Source organism: Phycomyces blakesleeanus, assembly GCF_001638985.1.
Source record: "Phycomyces blakesleeanus NRRL 1555(-) unplaced genomic scaffold PHYBLscaffold_6, whole genome shotgun sequence".
In the NCBI taxonomy this organism is placed as follows: Eukaryota; Fungi; Mucoromycota; class Mucoromycetes; order Mucorales; family Phycomycetaceae; genus Phycomyces; species Phycomyces blakesleeanus.
This window is the reverse complement of record NW_017265139.1, coordinates 582,554-600,168: the sequence shown is the minus strand read 5'-3', so window position 1 is coordinate 600,168 and position 17,615 is coordinate 582,554. Positions and strand designations below refer to the sequence as shown.

General features: G+C 33.2%; 5 protein-coding genes across 5 annotated transcripts; 3 read left to right on the top strand and 2 right to left on the bottom strand.

Moving 5' to 3' along the window:
- Positions 1 to 124: 124 nt before the first annotated feature.
- On the top strand, positions 125 to 3,476 carry PHYBLDRAFT_180473 (hypothetical protein; the record flags this gene model as incomplete). The annotated part of the gene is made up of 11 exons (XM_018438320.1): positions 125 to 281; positions 347 to 367; positions 1,019 to 1,213; positions 1,353 to 1,418; positions 1,553 to 1,714; positions 1,828 to 1,908; positions 2,017 to 2,063; positions 2,153 to 2,329; positions 2,543 to 2,605; positions 2,687 to 2,892; positions 3,074 to 3,476. 11 exons carry the CDS (start codon positions 125 to 127, stop codon positions 3,345 to 3,347), a joined length of 1,449 nt encoding a protein of 482 aa, XP_018293982.1. The 3' UTR covers positions 3,348 to 3,476.
- Positions 3,477 to 3,549: 73 nt separating this feature from the next.
- On the top strand, positions 3,550 to 4,537 carry PHYBLDRAFT_59468 (hypothetical protein; the record flags this gene model as incomplete). The annotated part of the gene is made up of 4 exons (XM_018440499.1): positions 3,550 to 3,572; positions 3,971 to 4,015; positions 4,164 to 4,213; positions 4,308 to 4,537. 4 exons carry the CDS (start codon positions 3,550 to 3,552, stop codon positions 4,535 to 4,537), a joined length of 348 nt encoding a protein of 115 aa, XP_018293981.1.
- A 5,205-nt stretch (positions 4,538 to 9,742) lies between these two features.
- Positions 9,743 to 12,059, top strand: PHYBLDRAFT_35699 (hypothetical protein). The gene is made up of 5 exons (XM_018440060.1): positions 9,743 to 10,421; positions 10,536 to 11,176; positions 11,289 to 11,352; positions 11,423 to 11,729; positions 11,815 to 12,059. The coding sequence occupies exons 1-5, from the start codon at positions 9,754 to 9,756 to the stop codon at positions 11,857 to 11,859; spliced, it is 1,725 nt and encodes a 574-aa protein (XP_018293980.1). The 5' UTR covers positions 9,743 to 9,753; the 3' UTR covers positions 11,860 to 12,059.
- A 461-nt stretch (positions 12,060 to 12,520) lies between these two features.
- PHYBLDRAFT_142923 (C2H2-type zinc finger transcription factor) lies at positions 12,521 to 13,257 on the bottom strand (the record flags this gene model as incomplete). The annotated part of the gene is made up of 2 exons (XM_018430896.1): positions 12,521 to 12,607; positions 13,018 to 13,257. The coding sequence occupies 2 exons, from the start codon at positions 13,255 to 13,257 to the stop codon at positions 12,521 to 12,523; spliced, it is 327 nt and encodes a 108-aa protein (XP_018293979.1).
- Positions 13,258 to 17,044: 3,787 nt separating this feature from the next.
- On the bottom strand, positions 17,045 to 17,353 carry PHYBLDRAFT_142922 (hypothetical protein; the record flags this gene model as incomplete). The annotated part of the gene is made up of 2 exons (XM_018430895.1): positions 17,045 to 17,244; positions 17,302 to 17,353. 2 exons carry the CDS (start codon positions 17,351 to 17,353, stop codon positions 17,045 to 17,047), a joined length of 252 nt encoding a protein of 83 aa, XP_018293978.1.
- Positions 17,354 to 17,615: the final 262 nt, after the last annotated feature.

Below are 17,615 nucleotides of genomic sequence, written 5' to 3'. Positions count from 1 at the left end.
GCTATTAATTATGTTTCTTTTAAAGACATTTAATAATTCTAGACCTTGTGAAAAAAAAATAGAAACAAGTCTTTTTAGATGTACCAATCTAAATTGTTTGGAGAACATTGACGGGTCAGAGGTTATGCATCGTTTGTGGAATCGGGATCTTGCTGCTGTCCTGAACTTCCGACATATACTTAACAATCTGAGATATGATGGGACTATACCTGTAAGGTTCACCCGCGTCATTCGGATTGGGCGTATCAGAAGACAAGCAGAAGATCTCCAGGAGGGTCGTCGTTTGAGACAAAGACTGACTAGAATTCAAGGAAGATGAAATAATTCCGTCCTGGTTACCGCTTAGGACCCACCCAAGCTACCGCTGGTAAGCCATTAGATTTGAATAACTTGGTATTTAGTTTTGTAATGGATTGAAAAAGCTAAGAAAAAGATGTTTTGCTTTGACTGCAAAAAACATGGTGGGGTAGAAATTGGTGCTTAATTAAAAATCAACTACAAGACACTTTAAACCCCGGAAAACTTGCAACAATTCACTAAAATCGCCTATTTTTTTTCTATAAGGTATCTCTCTCTCCCCCCCCCCCCCCTTTACAATCCACACTTTCCAATTCATTTGTCGTAGTTTAAAAGTGACGGGTCTATTCTAGCAGTGACACCATCCGATCCATAGAACAATAATAAAAATTATATTATATTATATTATATTATAATATAAAATAAAGTAAAATAAAATATCAATATATTATAAATAAAGTGTATTATATAGATTTTAGACATAAAGCATAGGAATAAGCATTGTCATAGAAATATAGGCACACATATTAGGCGTATATAAATACAATATCTAAAATAATAATAAAGACAACAAGAACAACATGCTGATTCCAAGCCTAATTCTGGCACATTCAAGACGAACATTCAAAGGCATGACAACACAACACGGCATAAACAAATAAATAAAAGAAAAATACTTATACAACATACTCTTTGTCGTATGCTTATCTTACCCTTCTAGTGTTACCCTTACGCCACACCACACGATTTCTATCCATACGCTCAAGTGACGCTAGTTCACCATTGTCATTACCTCGTGTTCTTGTCCTCACTGACGGAGGAATTGAGGCAAGTCTCAAGGCAACCGCTCTCGGAAGACAACTTGTGAAACACAACCTTGCTAGACTAGAGACCAAAACCTGGGTAGCAAGCAAAGGTACATGTTATATATAAATACATAAATATTATATTACTATTACTATTAAAATACACCTATGTGTGCGTGTATACAAAATGCGTCTATACATATATCTATATACACACTTATTAATAATATATATATATATGCACTTAAGCTTTAGAGATGTTCCCTCCAATTCTACAAAAATACTTTATCAATTGGGCTTTTTCTCCTCAAAAAGGTAAACACATAATATACAATATAAGTATACAATATTATACATATATATTTTTTCTTTATTATTAAAATCTATAAACCAATATATATATATATATAATTTTAAATTTTAAATCTTAATTCGCTTTTAAAAAAAAGATAAAGGAGATGAAGATCAATCGTTACCATGGTATCTAAGACCGATTGACAAAGACAACAAAATAAGCAAGGATATACCGGATTATGTTGTTTGCAGTGGTGTATCCGCCGTACCTGCCTGTCTTTACATGGCTAAACTTGATCCCAAAAAGGTCTTTTCTGGTAAATATACACATATTTAAATTAAATTAAATTAAATTAAATTAATTTTTTTAAAAAAAAAATGATAAAAAACTATAGTCATTATCATTAATTTTTTATTTGTTTGGTATCAGTTTACCTTGGGCACCCTGCAATTCCTTTTATCAGCTTTGATCAAGTAGTCTTGCCAAAATATGAAGCCAATGCAAAGATGGGTAAGCCATACATATATTAATATATACAAATAGACAAATAGACAAATAAATAAATGACACTGTAAAATTGTTGTGTAACTGATTTCACCTGTCAATATGTGACTTTAGCCGCATTGGGTCCTCTTGCACGCCAAAAGAATTGTATCATAACAGAGGTAAGATTAACTTTGCACACACACACACATATATATATATACAAATATATGAATAAGAAGGTATACTTGTGTATTTATATAATATATAGTCTTCTCTATTGGATCCATACCCTTTGTGTGACGAAAACTCTCTTGCAGAAATCATCCCGGATACCTTCTTGTCTCAAAAAGACTCGTCCGATATTACGGCTGTGGTTGTTGGTGGGTACTCGTTTGCGTGTCGCTGGTACTCAGAAGATGCGGTTACATTGGGTGATAATATCAAGGTAACGAAAACAAGAAATGAATAAATAAATCGAGGAATAGAGAAATGGATGAATGATATTTAATGTGTATACACACTACACACCAATGTTTTTCTTATCCTTCTTCTTCTTTGTTTTGTGGGCATCAACTGATAGCTAACATTCTCGTATAAATATTATTATTATTATTATTTTAAAAAAAAACAATCGATCAATCAATCAATCAATCAATAGCGCATGGTGAACAGTTTGAATACAAAGTTGGTCATTGTCTTTACCGAAAGAACAACCCCGATGGTAATCAATTCTCTCTCTCTATATCTTTCTCTCTTAATATCAATATCAATACATCATTTAACTAGTCACCTGATAGAATAGGTCAAGAGTGCAATCATGAAGTCCATCGACAGTTTTGGGGATAAAAGTGATTCTGTAGCTGTGTGGGATGTCATGTCACTATCATCCGAGGGCACAGACAACACCCTAAGAAAGGTGCAACAGTATGAAAGTCTTATTAGCAAGGCAAAAAGAGTGGTACTGACAGCAGATCTGGACTACCTCACAGCCCACGCTGCCTCCAGACGGTAAGTTTTTATTTATCTTATATATATATGTATATACTTAGTTACTTGGTTGCCTAGCTACCTAGCTACCTAGTTACTTGGATACCTGGTTACCTGGTTACTTGGTTACTTGGTTATTTTTATTTTATTTTACCCATTCTTATTTAATTCTGATTAAATAATCATAATAATAATATTATAGGAAACCTGTGTATATTGCCTTTGGAGGACAATGTCGGTCTTATTTGCTGCAATTCCACCAGTGGGCTAGAGAAGTCCACCTGACACGCAAGTTGCGTCTTGATCGTACAAAACACACAAAGATATCCGGGGATCCATTTAGTTATCTTGGTCATCATGCAAGATTTGCCGATGGGTTGAAACTATTAAAGGTGCAGCCAATCATGGCAGACGTCCTCCACGAGATAGAGGCTGTTCGGGCTGAAAAGGTGACTGGAAAGCGGCGTAAGAACTAATAATAATAATATATGTGTGTATATGTATACAAGTACACAACATAATAAAGAACATTATTTCTATTGAAGAAAAAGAAGAAGAAATAAAAAGAAAAAGCGTGTTGATGCAATGCATGCTTATGTGCACCGAAACTAATCTATACACACACATGTATGTGATGTATGTGTATATGTGTATATGTATATATACAAGTACATAAATATGCAAAAGACAAATATTGATAGGTAATGCCTAGCAAGGTTATCTATTCTGGATCTATTTTTAATATTTTCTTTCTTTGCTTCAGTTTTAGTTTTAGTTTTAGCCTTTGGAATAGAATATAATAGCATAGCAATCAATATAAATCAAGATAATGGTCAGAAAGTCATTTTGCAGCATTTGAAATCATTAAACTTGACTCGACTTGAATCGACTCGATTGAAATGATACAAGTATCCAATATCTATGAGAAATTCATCACAGAGAATGATCTTTTCTTAATAAGACTAACTAAAGAGTCTTTCACATGTCAAGCAAAAGGTTACAATTAATAGTGACTGTCCGAAGAATACCTTCTTTTTTTTATCAGACTCCTTTCAAAGAAGATGAGATTTGTTTTATCATTTAATACTAATGTTATTAGTATTAAGAATCTGAACAAGGCGATACTAGGCAATATAATTTTGCGGTAAAGAAGATAGCTATATGAATTTAGCATGAGTTTAGACCCTCTTCATTATTTACTAGTATCTTGCTTGTCGTCTATCTTGATCCAACATTAAGGAGGTGCAAAAGGATAGTTTTGTGGATAATGATGTATCTTTACTCTCTTATAGACGAAGAATTTTTACTAATATTTTGGTTTCTTTCCTAGGGTACCCAGCTAGTAAAACAGTTTGTAAAAATATCCTTTGATTATTGCAATTTTGATCTTTAAGTTATGTGCATATTATTCAACACTATAATTCTACATATGGCAGTATATATTGGGTGGATGAGAGAAAAAGATATTCTTAATCAATTGAGAGATGATGGCATGATCTTTGATGAACTCACCCGTGTTAATCAAATCAAAAGTACTGTAAGACCAAGAGAATATGTGCTGGCGGATCACCTTGTCAGACAAAAGCAGGCATATAAAAAGAAGAAGCAGAAAAGATTAACATTTCAAGGCGTGTTATCGCCAGCTATTCCCAAGATATTTCTTTAAAAGCAAGTCTTTAAAATTCTTTGAATAAAATGCTAGATAAACTTTTTAGTATTATTAATATTGATATTCTCTGTACTTCGTTGGGGTGAAAGGTTTTGGGGGGAAGGTTTTTTTGTTTTTCATAAATCGCAAAAGAAACATGGTAGGACAAAAATGGGTATTATTTAAAAAGGGTTTTTCTTTTTTTCTTTTTTGAACCAAAATAATATTAAAGCATTATGAAGCTTTAAAATTGAAACAAATATACTATTATTATCTTTGCAAAGAAAAAAAAAGCTTCTACTAAAGTCACTGATATATATTCAATAGTGTAATGATTTTTCACCTTACAAATTATCCCTTGGTATTATTATTTTGTTTTTGAATTTGACCATTTATTCATTTATTAATTTTGAATCTGATAACAGTCAGGATTTCCAAATATTTTTGCTTTACTTTAGTTTGTGTGTGTATGTTTTTGTTCTGTGTTTGGATATCATCAATCTTAATATTCATGTGGTACAGTGAATCATAATACAATGCAGTGTAAGGATTTCTTGTCATTGAAACTTGCTTCACGTTCGATTGGGGGTATTGGAGTAGGAAAAGAGAAATTAATACTTGACTTACTAGCGTTTCTCATCTGCGATAGAAAGAAATTGCTTTGTTCTCATCCTCTTCTTCCGAGATCTGGAACATCTCAAAATGGATTCTAGTATCAATAGTCTTGCACAATGTATGTATGTATAGTAGGGATCAATATTGAATAAAATACTCAGGTACAATGAATGATGATAGTAATTGTAATAATCATTTTAATCCAATAAATTGGAACATTTGTGACATTGGCTACTTCTATCTCTAAATATGATTCAAATTTATTTATACATACACCAGCCTTCCACTTAAGATTTTACGCTTTGCAAATATTAAAACGGTGATTTTTTGACTTTCTTGTGGGGTTGTTGTATGTAGTCGATTTCAAGAAAGTCTATCAGATGACATATAGAATTTGTACTTACACAAGCATATATATATATATATATATAAAATAAAAACAACAACAAGAAAATGGAAATATTCAGTACAATTTGAGAACAGTGTATTCTATATGACGCACTTAGCACAGCACAAGTAGACCAATATTATTATTTCAAGGGGAAGAATGTTGTGTACTGTTGGCTGATCATTTAGAGTAAACAAATAGGCAAATAGATAAATATATAAATATATATATATATAATGGTTACGAAACAATTCTTTCAAACAACCTTATTTCTCCACAATCTATTTGTTGAAGTACAAGGAGACAATCATGGACTGTATAGAGCTTAATATATACACAAATATACACTTACGACTATTGGTAATTTTATTTTATTTTGAATATCTTGGGTCAAGGGATCTTGAACGCTACATTAACACTGGATAACCTTCTTTATAAGAAATACTCTTATAAAAGAAAAGAACAATTAAAGGGTTCTCGCAAAAAGGTAGCTCAAATATATTTTAAGTGTAAAGTGAAAACAGTAAGATATATACATAAAAGTTAAAGCAATTATAGCCAATTATGATAAAATAAATAACTGGCCTTCGATAATGTTGTAAAATAACTAAAGTATCTACAAATCTCCATGTATATATATATATATGATGATGATAGATAAATACAGATAAAGAGTAGGTATTATGAAGGAATTGTCTATAGAAATTTACCTATGAGTATACCTTTTTTTGGGGTTTTTTTTTGTTTCCTATAGTGTTTCTATTTAGATTAAATAAAGTTATCTATTCATATTTACCCGTCTCTTTCATCTTTCTTTTTTGAACCCTCTTTCCAAAGAAGGTATATAATTTTCACAAGTTGTACCCCATTAAGATATTATGTAATGAAGAAGAATATGAAAAGCTGCCCAATTGTACCTAATTTATACCGATCTATTACAGTGAATGGACAGCTTCTTTGTCTTTATTTTGGACTTCTTAAGTCTCTAAAGACTTTTATTACATTGGCAGCAGCATGTAAGAGTATATTTTCTAAGGAAATCAAAATAGAAATCAAAGTCAATATGGTACATCTAAATATTTACATAACAAAGCCATTGTTACTGATATTGCTATTATTATCACACACACACACACAGGCCTAGATTGTACAAAACGATGGTTTTTTTTTAGTATTTAAAAGTACAAAAAATTATAATAATCCCCCCTTCTTTAAAGACATATATATAAATATCTTCCTAAAGAAAATAATCAAGCAAAATGCTCATTACAAAGCAATAAATTGAAATCATCAACCATGATGGTATAGAATGTGAGAAATAAACAAGCTTTTTTTTTCTTTGTCGTACCAAATTGTGTTTTCAGCTGTGGCGTGTTTAAAGCGTTTTGTGCTCTTTCCCCCCTTTTTTTAATGATGATGATAATAATAAGGCATAAGACTTAATAAGTCAAATGAGTTACACCCCTTCTCTAAATTCTAACATCAAAAAAAATAGTACAAGAATTGCTTGGAAGTAGCCTAAAAATCTGGGAAATACGTGCATGGGTGGGGTAAATGAGGGGGTGTTTATCTCAAAAAATAATTATATATGTATACACCTCTTTAGTATCAAGAAGTCTTTTTTTATTTATTAAGATATACTTGGTAATAGGGCTGGATTTTTATTTTGGTATGAATACAAAAAAAAACATAAGATTGTTTCAGCAACAACATGGTTTGAATTAATGCTTATAAAAATAACACTTTGATTGAAGATCAAAAGTACAAAATAACAAATAGATAAATAAAGTTTTTTTTTACTGGTTGAATATAATGATAATAAAAGGAAACATTCAGATTCTAGAATGCTATAAGGTAGTAATATTTGACTAACTAAAATATACATAAAGGTAAAAAGTATTTGCTTGGCTAACAGAGTGTTTAGTTTTGAAATATTTTGCCTGTTTTCTAAAGTAGGGCACCAATGATATATGCATATCAATAAACTAGTATTTTGGTCTACTCTAGAAAAACATACAGCATACGTAGTTATCAAAAGATAAAAGAAAATATACACCCACAGATAAAACTAACGAGTCAGGATTTGTGAGTTTATTGAACTACATATCTAATACTTCCCCCCACCTCACAGCTCACATGGATAGCCTGGATACAGTTGTAAATCAACAAGTGTGACTTATATATCATTAGAATTATGTCTGTAAGCCATGTGTATATTATCATTGGTAAAAGAAAATATGATTTGGCGCGAAACTCCTGCATTCCACAGATGTACTGTTGTTTTTTCTCTAACTTTCTTAAGTATTAGAGAATCTTTGTAGCTTGATATAAACACAAAACATATAATCTTTCTTTCTTTAAATCAATATTGACATTATTGTACTACGGCGAAACAGCCACATACTCATGTATTAAGCTCAAAAGTTCTAATACATATCGGTACAAGCACCATCCCCTCTCTTTATTTCTTTCTATTACGTCTGCCTATGTTTTGAAGACAGATATTCTCAAATTAAGCATTAAATATGCACACATGCACATATATCATATTGAGGCTTGTTAGTACGTCTATGTTTACAAATTATTAAAGTCATAATACCAATAATACTAGCTTAGTACAAACAAAAGCCAAAAGTGTTTATACATAACTTGGCGTTTGCTTAAGTGCAATGATTTATTTATTTGTTTTTAAAGCCAATTATCAAACTACACTGTATATATATATACAAACTGACAATTAATTACAAGGCAAAATTATCTTTGTCTATGTTCTTACGAAATAATAAGAGCTATTCTAATAGATATGCTCTAAACTGTTGGACTGTATTGTCAATTTTGTTTTATCTTGTAAATATAACAAAAAAAAACATTCAAAAAAATTTCATTAAACTTATAAATATATATAAATGACATGTTTATGCAACGAAACTTTATATATCTTTCTGATTTGTCAACTATACATATATTTTGTATTTCCTTGTACATACCCCTTCATTTCTTCTTCTTCTTCAATTTCTTCTGTCAAAAGGAACTTTAAATGTCTGTGAATAAGCTTACAAGTGACATCTTTAACTTTTGTTAATGTCCACAACCATCAATGAAAAAAATGTATATATATATACGTATGTAACTTAAAGCAAAATTTCACCCGGCTTCTTTTTTTACTCTTTTAAAAACACATACATAATTAAAGCTTTACTCATCTTATTAGTGGGTATCCGGTATCCACCAACTTTACAAGAACGTTAGTATGTAATGTATATTGAGTTGCTTGTAATCCAAACTTATTGGCAGAACAATAGGAAAAAAAACGAGTTTATATGGTCGAATGGCCTGACATTGATCCTCTTGTTACCAAGAGAAAACGTCGGTAGGTAAGCCATAATTGTGATCATAATAGAATATTGTAGAGTAGAGTAAAGTGAAGCTGTACAAGCCTCTGAACATTTAGTATCTTTGTTCTTTTGAATCTTGAATCTGAAATCAATACTCCCACATTTTATTCGTTTACTTAGATATTTCACAAAAATACTATAAAATAAAATTGGGTGATATGAAAAGATCTACATATCAATTCAAGGTATCAATACCAATCCGAGTTTAATCGAAAACCAGATATATACATACGTCTTTAACATTTAATAATGAATGAAATGTCATTTGAATTTCTTAATAGTAATACAGCCCCTAAAAAAATTAGATAATTGCATTGAATATATATATATATATATATATGTAGATATTTCAACATATAGAGGTCTGGATCTTCGTTACACATAAAGAAGTGATAGTTACATATTAGGATTATCAGCATTTCGAATAATGACTATGTAAATTCATTGGTGGTTGATCTTTCGGCCAAATAATATATATAAAAGCTATATATTTATTTATTTATCTTTTAAAGTTTGTTGGGTTTCGATAATTTCTCTAATTACTACCAACAATTGACCAGAACAAAGATAGACTTAAGCAAAATTGAATAAGGCCTTTGTCTTTAAGGTAGTCTTGCTAACCATGTCACACTTTTTAAAAAGAATAAAAATATTGTGTAAGGATTATGCGCCATAACACAGGTGTGTCACGTCTTTCCTTTTATCCTTTTCTGTCCACTAATCATACAGTCACAAAGCTCCGTCCCAAAACATAATATGATCTCTACTTTTTTCTTTTTTCTTTACATCTCGCCTGAACTTGCTTAATCTTTTCTTTTTTGAGAGATATATCCTAAATGTCTGCTCAAACTGCACCCCCACAGTCAGCCACCGGCGCAGAACTCATTGCCGAATCTCTGAAGAGACAGGGTGTCGATATAGTGTTTGGTATTGTTGGTATCCCAGTAGTAGAGATCGGCGAGGCCTGTCTTAGCAAGGGTATCCAATTCATTGGCTTCCGTAATGAACAATCGGCCGCTTATGCAGCTACTGCATATGGATATCTTTCTGGGCGCCCAGGAGTCTGTTTGAGTGTCGGTGGACCAGGTGTTGTACATGCCTTGGCTGGCTTATTAAACGCCAAGATCAATTGCTGGCCACTTGTCTTGTTGTCTGGCTCTGTAGACACCGACCAGGTAGATATGGGTGCCTTCCAAGAGCTCGATCAGGTTGAGGCATGCAGACCTTACTGTAAATATGCCTCTCGTCCTACCTCAGTGGAAAGAATTCCATTTGTCATCGAGAAAGCTATCCGCTCAGCAATGTACGGACGACCAGGAGCATCTTATGTCGACTTACCGGCAGACTACATCCAGTATCGAACCACCGAACCCCAGTGGATCGAACGCTGTCAGGTTACACGTGTGCAAGACACCCCCAGATCAATGGCAAATGACGCCAGCATTAAGGAAGCTGCTTCAATTTTGTGTAATGCCAAGCAGCCATTGATAGTATTTGGAAAAGGGTAATGAATGAGTCACTGGGAAGCCCAAAAAAGAAACAGATATCTAACAGCTTTTGTGATTTATTAAAAAAAAACAAATCAAACAAAAACGAAAAAAAAATGTGTGTATTGCAGAGCTGCTTATGCCCGTGCAGAAGATGAACTGGCAGCTCTTGTGGAACAGACCAAGTTTCCATTTTTACCTACTCCTATGGCCAAAGGATTATTGTCTGATGAACATCCTCTTTGTGTCGCCGCTGCTCGCTCAAAAGCGTTACACGAAGCAGATGTAGTTCTATTGGTCGGCGCAAGACTCAATTGGATTTTGCATTATGGACAATCGCCAAAGTGGTCAGACTCTGTCCGTTTTATTCACATTGATATCTCCGCCGAAGAACTGGGAAATAACGGTGCTGACACTTTACCCCTCTTGGGTGACATCAAGCTTATTCTCAAACAACTCCTTGCTCAACGCCCGCTTCCCCAACTCCAACCCGGAAACTCTTTTGTCAAAGGCTTGGTTGCAAAGGTATCTCAGAATGTAGAAAAGACAAGACTGGCAAGTCTGGAAGGCGACGATACATCAATCTTGAAATACCGAACTGCCTTTAAAGTAATCAAGGATATCCTTCCCGAAAGAAACATAGTCTATGTAAGTGAGGGTGCCAATACCATGGATATTGCCCGTTCCTTCTTTGATGTTCATGAACCTCGCCATCGTCTGGATGCCGGTACCGGTGCAACCATGGGAGTTGGTATGGGGTATGCTATTGCAGGTAAAGTTACTATCCAGAGCCTCCAAAATAATAATAAAATAAAAAACCAGTAATAACTATCTATTGATACCTAAACTTTCTCTCTTTCAAATAATTCCTTTATATTTTCCAGCACAAGCGTATTATCGTAATGAGCGTGTTGTCTCTATTGTCGGTGACTCTGCGTTTGGGTTCAGGTAAGAGCTAATCAAATAATATATTATATGGTATACGTGATATGGATTATTGATTATATTCTATCGACAGTGCTATGGAATTGGAAACTGCGATCCGTGTAAAGCTTCCTTTGATTGTGATTGTGATCAACAACAACGGTATCTATCATGGTTTAGAAGATGATGACTATGCAGAGTCTAAAAAGAACAATTGCCTTCCCCCGACTGCCCTCTCGCCCGAGACCCGCTATGAACTTCTCTCGGTAGCATGTGGTGGAAAGGGCTGGATGGTTAAGAATCGGGTTGAATTGGCCACAGCTCTCAAGGAAGCCTTGGCAGCTAAAGATGAAACTTGTGTTATTAATGTCTTGATTGCTCCGGGAGGACGACAGAAATTGGTGAGTGAAAGAAACTTAAAAAATCATATGTACAACAATGTTGAGTATCCAATTGATTGACCTCTTCCTTTATATGGTATTTTAGGAGTTTGGGTGGATGAAACAAAAGGGAGACAAAGCCAAGATCTAAAGAATAAATCTAAAGAAATGAATAATAGATAAACACACACATATATATATACATATATTAGAATAACACAAAAGCTATAATCTACATTAAATCTACATTCCCAGCTTTTTTTTATATTGTTTATCTCTTGTTTTTCAAGGCGATTAGCCCAATTTTCAAACAAAGTGATATAGGATGTATTTATGAACTCTCAACCAAACAAAAAAATATCAATGGGTATGCATACTTATAATGTAGGTCACAATATATGAAAACAATTGAGGCTGTAGATAGATGTAAGCTCAGGATAGCTGCTGCCATACTCCCAATACATAAAGACACATAGTATTCAATTGGTTAGGGAAAAGTGAATATAAATCAAATGTCAAACTTAGATGTAGAGAATATGTGTGTGCATGTGTTTCTAGGCTTTTTAGGCGCGCAACTAGAATATATTTATTAATTATTAAACCTCACTATGCTTTTCATTCTACTCCAACCTTCTCTTCTTCGTACTCCGAGAAGTGGCGCATGCCAATCACCAATCCCAACGTTTCCGAGCATTTGTTTCCAGAAGAGCTTGTTCGATATCCATTTTTTTGCCTTGTTCAAAGATATACTGATTTTGATGTACGGTACTGTACAGACAATATCACTTAACATTAGGTTTTTTTCTTCTTCTTCAGATAAGACGTGGGAAATCCAAGGTTCGACAAGGAGAGGTTGGTGTAAGTAGAAACCCTTCTAGTAAATGTTGGGACTGGCACTCCTTGTGAGAGAAATACAGGCATATTTTTTTCTTTTCTTTTTCTGGTAATTCAAAAGATCATTCAGGTCATGCAGCCTGGATGCTCTTCAAATGATAGTTTCGTTTTCAGTTTTTATGATCAAATTCATTGCAAGCAGTATTTTTCTTTTCAACATTCGCTGGATTTTGCTGTTGACGCCAGCAATCAAAGAGGGAAAGAGAGATCATTATCAAGGTCTGCGAATTGGGGAATTGATGGCAATTTGAATTCAATCGATTTCATGTATAATTACTTTCTAAGAAGTAATTAAAGCCTTTAATAAGTAATTATTTTTTAACTGTTGGCTCATCATTAAAAGCTAATTAGACTAGTAGAAATATACTTCCAAAAAAAAAGAAATCATAGTATAATATAGAAATCTATTATCTACCTTTTCATTTTTGGAAGAATAGTCAGATGCCTTGACAGCTTTATATTCTACGGCTTTTTCTGGATTAGACTTTTGATGAACACCAGTCAAATGTCTTCGTAATGACCATGTTTGGAGAAAGGTTTTGCTGCACACAGGACAAGTGAGGTCTCTTTCCCACAGGCTAAAGTTGATTTCTCCGGGTCTTTTAGGTGGAGGGCAGTTTACAATAGTTCTTTTCTGTCTTGGGGCTTTTGGCATGATAAAATATTTAGACAAGGAAAAAAGCAACAAGGTCTGGCCATTAATTATTATTATTATATATATGAAGCTTTTATATATAGAAGTCGACGCACCAATGATGCGTTTACATTTTACTGCTAGCGAAATATTGGCAACTATGAAATTTTATTTTCTTTCTATTTTTTTTTTACCCTTATCCATAAAAGTTCTTTTGATGATGTTATATTTAATATATTCAAAAGGCTATCAAAAAGTGTGGATAGTCTCTTGGCAGAATAAAACAAGAGACTTGTGGAGTATTATTGGTACCAAAGGCACCTTGCATTATCAAAAACAGACTTTTGGTTTATAACACACAAACACGCAGGTGCAATTCTACCCGAGAAAATATAACAAAACCAAAATCCGAACATTTTTCAAGCTTGTGTATTAGAATTGTTATCTCATTATGTACTCAAGCCCTTTTAAGTCTATATCAAGAGTTAAATATTCAATACTTTACTGTCTGTAGCGATATATTGCCTCTCTTTCAGACTAGATAAATATATCTCTGGCTATACCTCCACGTAATCCGCAGGTATTGGTGCAAAGCAATTTTGCTACTAGAATAGCCAGTAGTACCAGTTACGTTGTTGCGCTACTTCTTGCGGATGGCAAAAATCTAGCTTTACCCTTTTCTTTTACACCATGAGATATATAATAAAGTATAAAGTGAAAAAAAGAAGATCTAGTTTTCTTTTCAATTTACAGAAATATTTTAACCCATTTTTGAAATTTATATTTATCAAGATCATTAATTACTATCGCTCATATTTCACACTATGGTAACTGTGTGCCTAATTGAAATAGGCAATAGAGAAATATGTATATTTAGGGATAAAATGGCATAGCAAATAGCATTTAAGCTTACATGAGTAAAGCTTTAGCTATCAAGACAACTATAAATATATATATATAAAGGAGTTTTATAAACATAGAAAAACAGGTTATTTCTTAATGTAGTCTTGATGCGTGATGCCTGTCTACCTAGTCTCGTTTCTATATCTTTAAAATATTTCACTTCCCAAGTCATTAGACTTAAGTGACAGCTACTTTACTTTATTTATTTACTTATTTATTTATTTGGAAATGGCACTTACACACAAACCGTTCTTTAGAAAGGAGTGTAGATTCTTCATCTGCAAAAACATACGTATACGATTTGGTTATGTATATATTAGAACATTTAACCGTCATCAAGAAAGCGATGCAAATATTTCACTAACTCACCGTGATAAGGTATATATATACATATTATCTGTAATAATAAAATAGTATATAGAAGCTATTTGCCGCGAATATGACAGATAATTGAACAAGGATGGTGTGAATATAGGACCGAATTTTGAAAAGATCATTTCTTTCTGGTTACACGAAGAGAAGAACTATAAGAGATGGAAAAAATATGATCTTCAGGAAAAAATAAACAGATGTCGTAGAAAAAAATTAAACAACTTCTGGAATATTGTGGAATCTTGCTCTATCAGAAACAAGCAATTTATGCGAAGATCCAGCAGCTACATAAAAAGTTCCGTGGGGCACAAACATTTCACTGAATTAAATCACGGCGAATTGAAGAAAAGCCGAAACGTTATAGAATATCATATAAAACTCCCGAATCCAGTACAAAAGATATATAAATATATACACTTCACTTAACTTTTTATGTGGAAAAAATGATAAAATCAATCCCTTTTATATTAAGATCTCGATCCAGTTATGGGTGTTAATTTACAGACCGACACAGTCTTTATTACCTAGTCCATAGTCAAATCCAATACTTAAGAGGTTCTCCTTCCTGCTGAAAAAGCAGACATTATAAGCACAAATAGTTTCTGGAGAACCAGTGTGATTGAGTCCATTGATGAACTGGGTATGCCTTATCAAAGGGAGGCTGATGGAGGAGGGAAAGCTGAGCTTCTAAATGCAGATTCTTCTGGGGCCAATTGATCTGGAAAAATGGTTCGTGATAAATATATTATGGTAGATATAAGTAAATCCCTTGGGTATTTTGATCAAGTAGAGGAGGCACATCTTTCTCTAGATAAAGAACAGCTCGAAATTGAAGAAGAACACATACTGAACATGAAAAGAATGAATGACTAAATATTTGCTTGGAGGAATATGGTAATGACAGAAGATGAAAGATAGAAATGACGGAAGAGAATGGAGCATTGATGGTCAAAGCAAGTTTGGTTAAAACTCACTTTGTTTTTGAATTATATAGCGCATGCTTTTCAAGAGAAAGAAATTTAGAGATCTTGGACAATACGAGGACATAGAAGAAAAAATATGCATATACAATCCAAACAAAAAAAGCGTATTCAACTAATCAAAATTTCGTTACTCTAAAAAATAGATTAATTATAAACAATATACAGGAAGAAATGTCTTTAATGTATATTTCAATCTTGGTCAATTACCCAACTCTGTTCATAAACAAGTCGACATTGGGCTTGAATAAGCTGGAGGTGTATTTGGACTCTGTTGCCTATGAATGTTAAAAAGTGTTATATTTCTGACAATAATCACAGTAATAAACATGCTCCAATACTATTCAAAAGCGAAAGAGTAGAATTAGAAGCTTTGAATTTTATGAATAAATTTAATATATATTTTATTCTTTTATGGGATATTTAATTTAAACTTCATAGATTGAAACAACTAGCTTGTTAGTGCCATTTACATCACCTAATAAAAGGATAGATTTTGATGTCTTCAATAATATTTATTTGCTAATTGGTTTCAGCTTTTACTCATATAGGACTACTAGTAGTATTTGAATTTTGTTAAAAGAAAAATATTGGTAGTTCCTACTATTTTCTGACCATCATCCTCAAATATCTTATGACAAACACTCATTCTCTTAAATAATCTTGACACCTTCAATTATCGGTATAACCTCATTTCGATAAAACTCAATCTGAAATTCACAATTCCGCTACTTATCGTATTGCGATGTGATTCAGATAATATATACGTATGTATACATTTTGTGTCCTTTTCTACCGTTTAATTATTACTTAATATCACTTTGAAATAACTGTGTGCTTATTTAATAGTAATTATTTGTGCCTTTTGTATCTACTTGTACAAGCCAAATAAATAAAAAAGCTTTTTCTTGTGTTCTTGAACAAAAAGTGCACAGACCACTTTAGAGTAACCTACAAATCGCCGTTATAGAAACTTGCACTCCACTTTAGGAGTTATTGCTATACCGATTAAAACTAAACCATTCGTCTCTTTTTACTTCTTTACTTCTTTGCTTCACTTTACTTTGCAAAGATATTTTGCACGAATGTTTTAGTTAAATTTTATAAGCTGCTACTACTGTCATAGAATAGTTACACAATCCTACTAAAAAAGAGTATACAGCTATGTCACTGCTCTGACGTGGGAGACAAAAAACACCCCTGGCAAAAAAAAGCGCAGTCCCAAACTTTAGTCGCAGACTGCGGGTATATCAAAATAAAGCCCATTCAACCGACACGGTTTTCTTCTCTTTAGCTTTTTTTATACTCTGGAGACGGGTACCCCCTGATTGCCTGTAGTTGAGTTTGACGCGCTACCTATGGGTGATTGGGAGACATTCTTTTTCCATTCTGTGCAGGAAAAAGCGGAAGTGCGTCGTCTCTAGCTTCTTAGTTAGTTCTTAGAGGCGCAGATCAACATTGTTCTGAATTGTGAATTTAATTGTATAATTTCTGAAACAATGGCGACGAGCAATGTTTAAAAAAAGCTGCCACCGAGTTAGCATCATGAAAGTTTATTGAGTGGAGGACGGGGAAGAAGTGGAGTTTACTGCCGACTCTTCATGAAATCCTTGTTCGAAGCTCTCTGGAACTGACGGTGTTGCTTGGTAGTCGAACACGCTGGACCCTGCTACTTTGTGGTAGGTTTCTCTGGTACGTTCGCAGACCCTTCTCAGTGATGAGATAGGGTAGTTGGGATGAACCCGGTTGTTGTCTTACGCCACGGATTAACACCATTCCCACACCTCCTTCGCTACCAAGTCAGGTTTACGTCCTGAGGGAGATTGAGCCGCGTAATGCGGGGACAAAGAACTTGGTGTCATGCTTTTTATTTCTTTACTCATGTAAAAAAACATTAAGTGAAATCATATAAAATAAAATAGCTTATTTATGTATATATTGAATAAATAAAATAATTTTTAAACTGTTGTTGACTCTAATAAAAAATACGCGCTTAGACTTTTTTTTACTTGATTGAAGAGGTTAATGTTGTAATTAGGAAGTCTCATTAATAAGAAAAATTAATCTAGTCGAAGAAGTATGAAAAGAAATGAGATAAAAGGTATGATATAATATAATATAAGA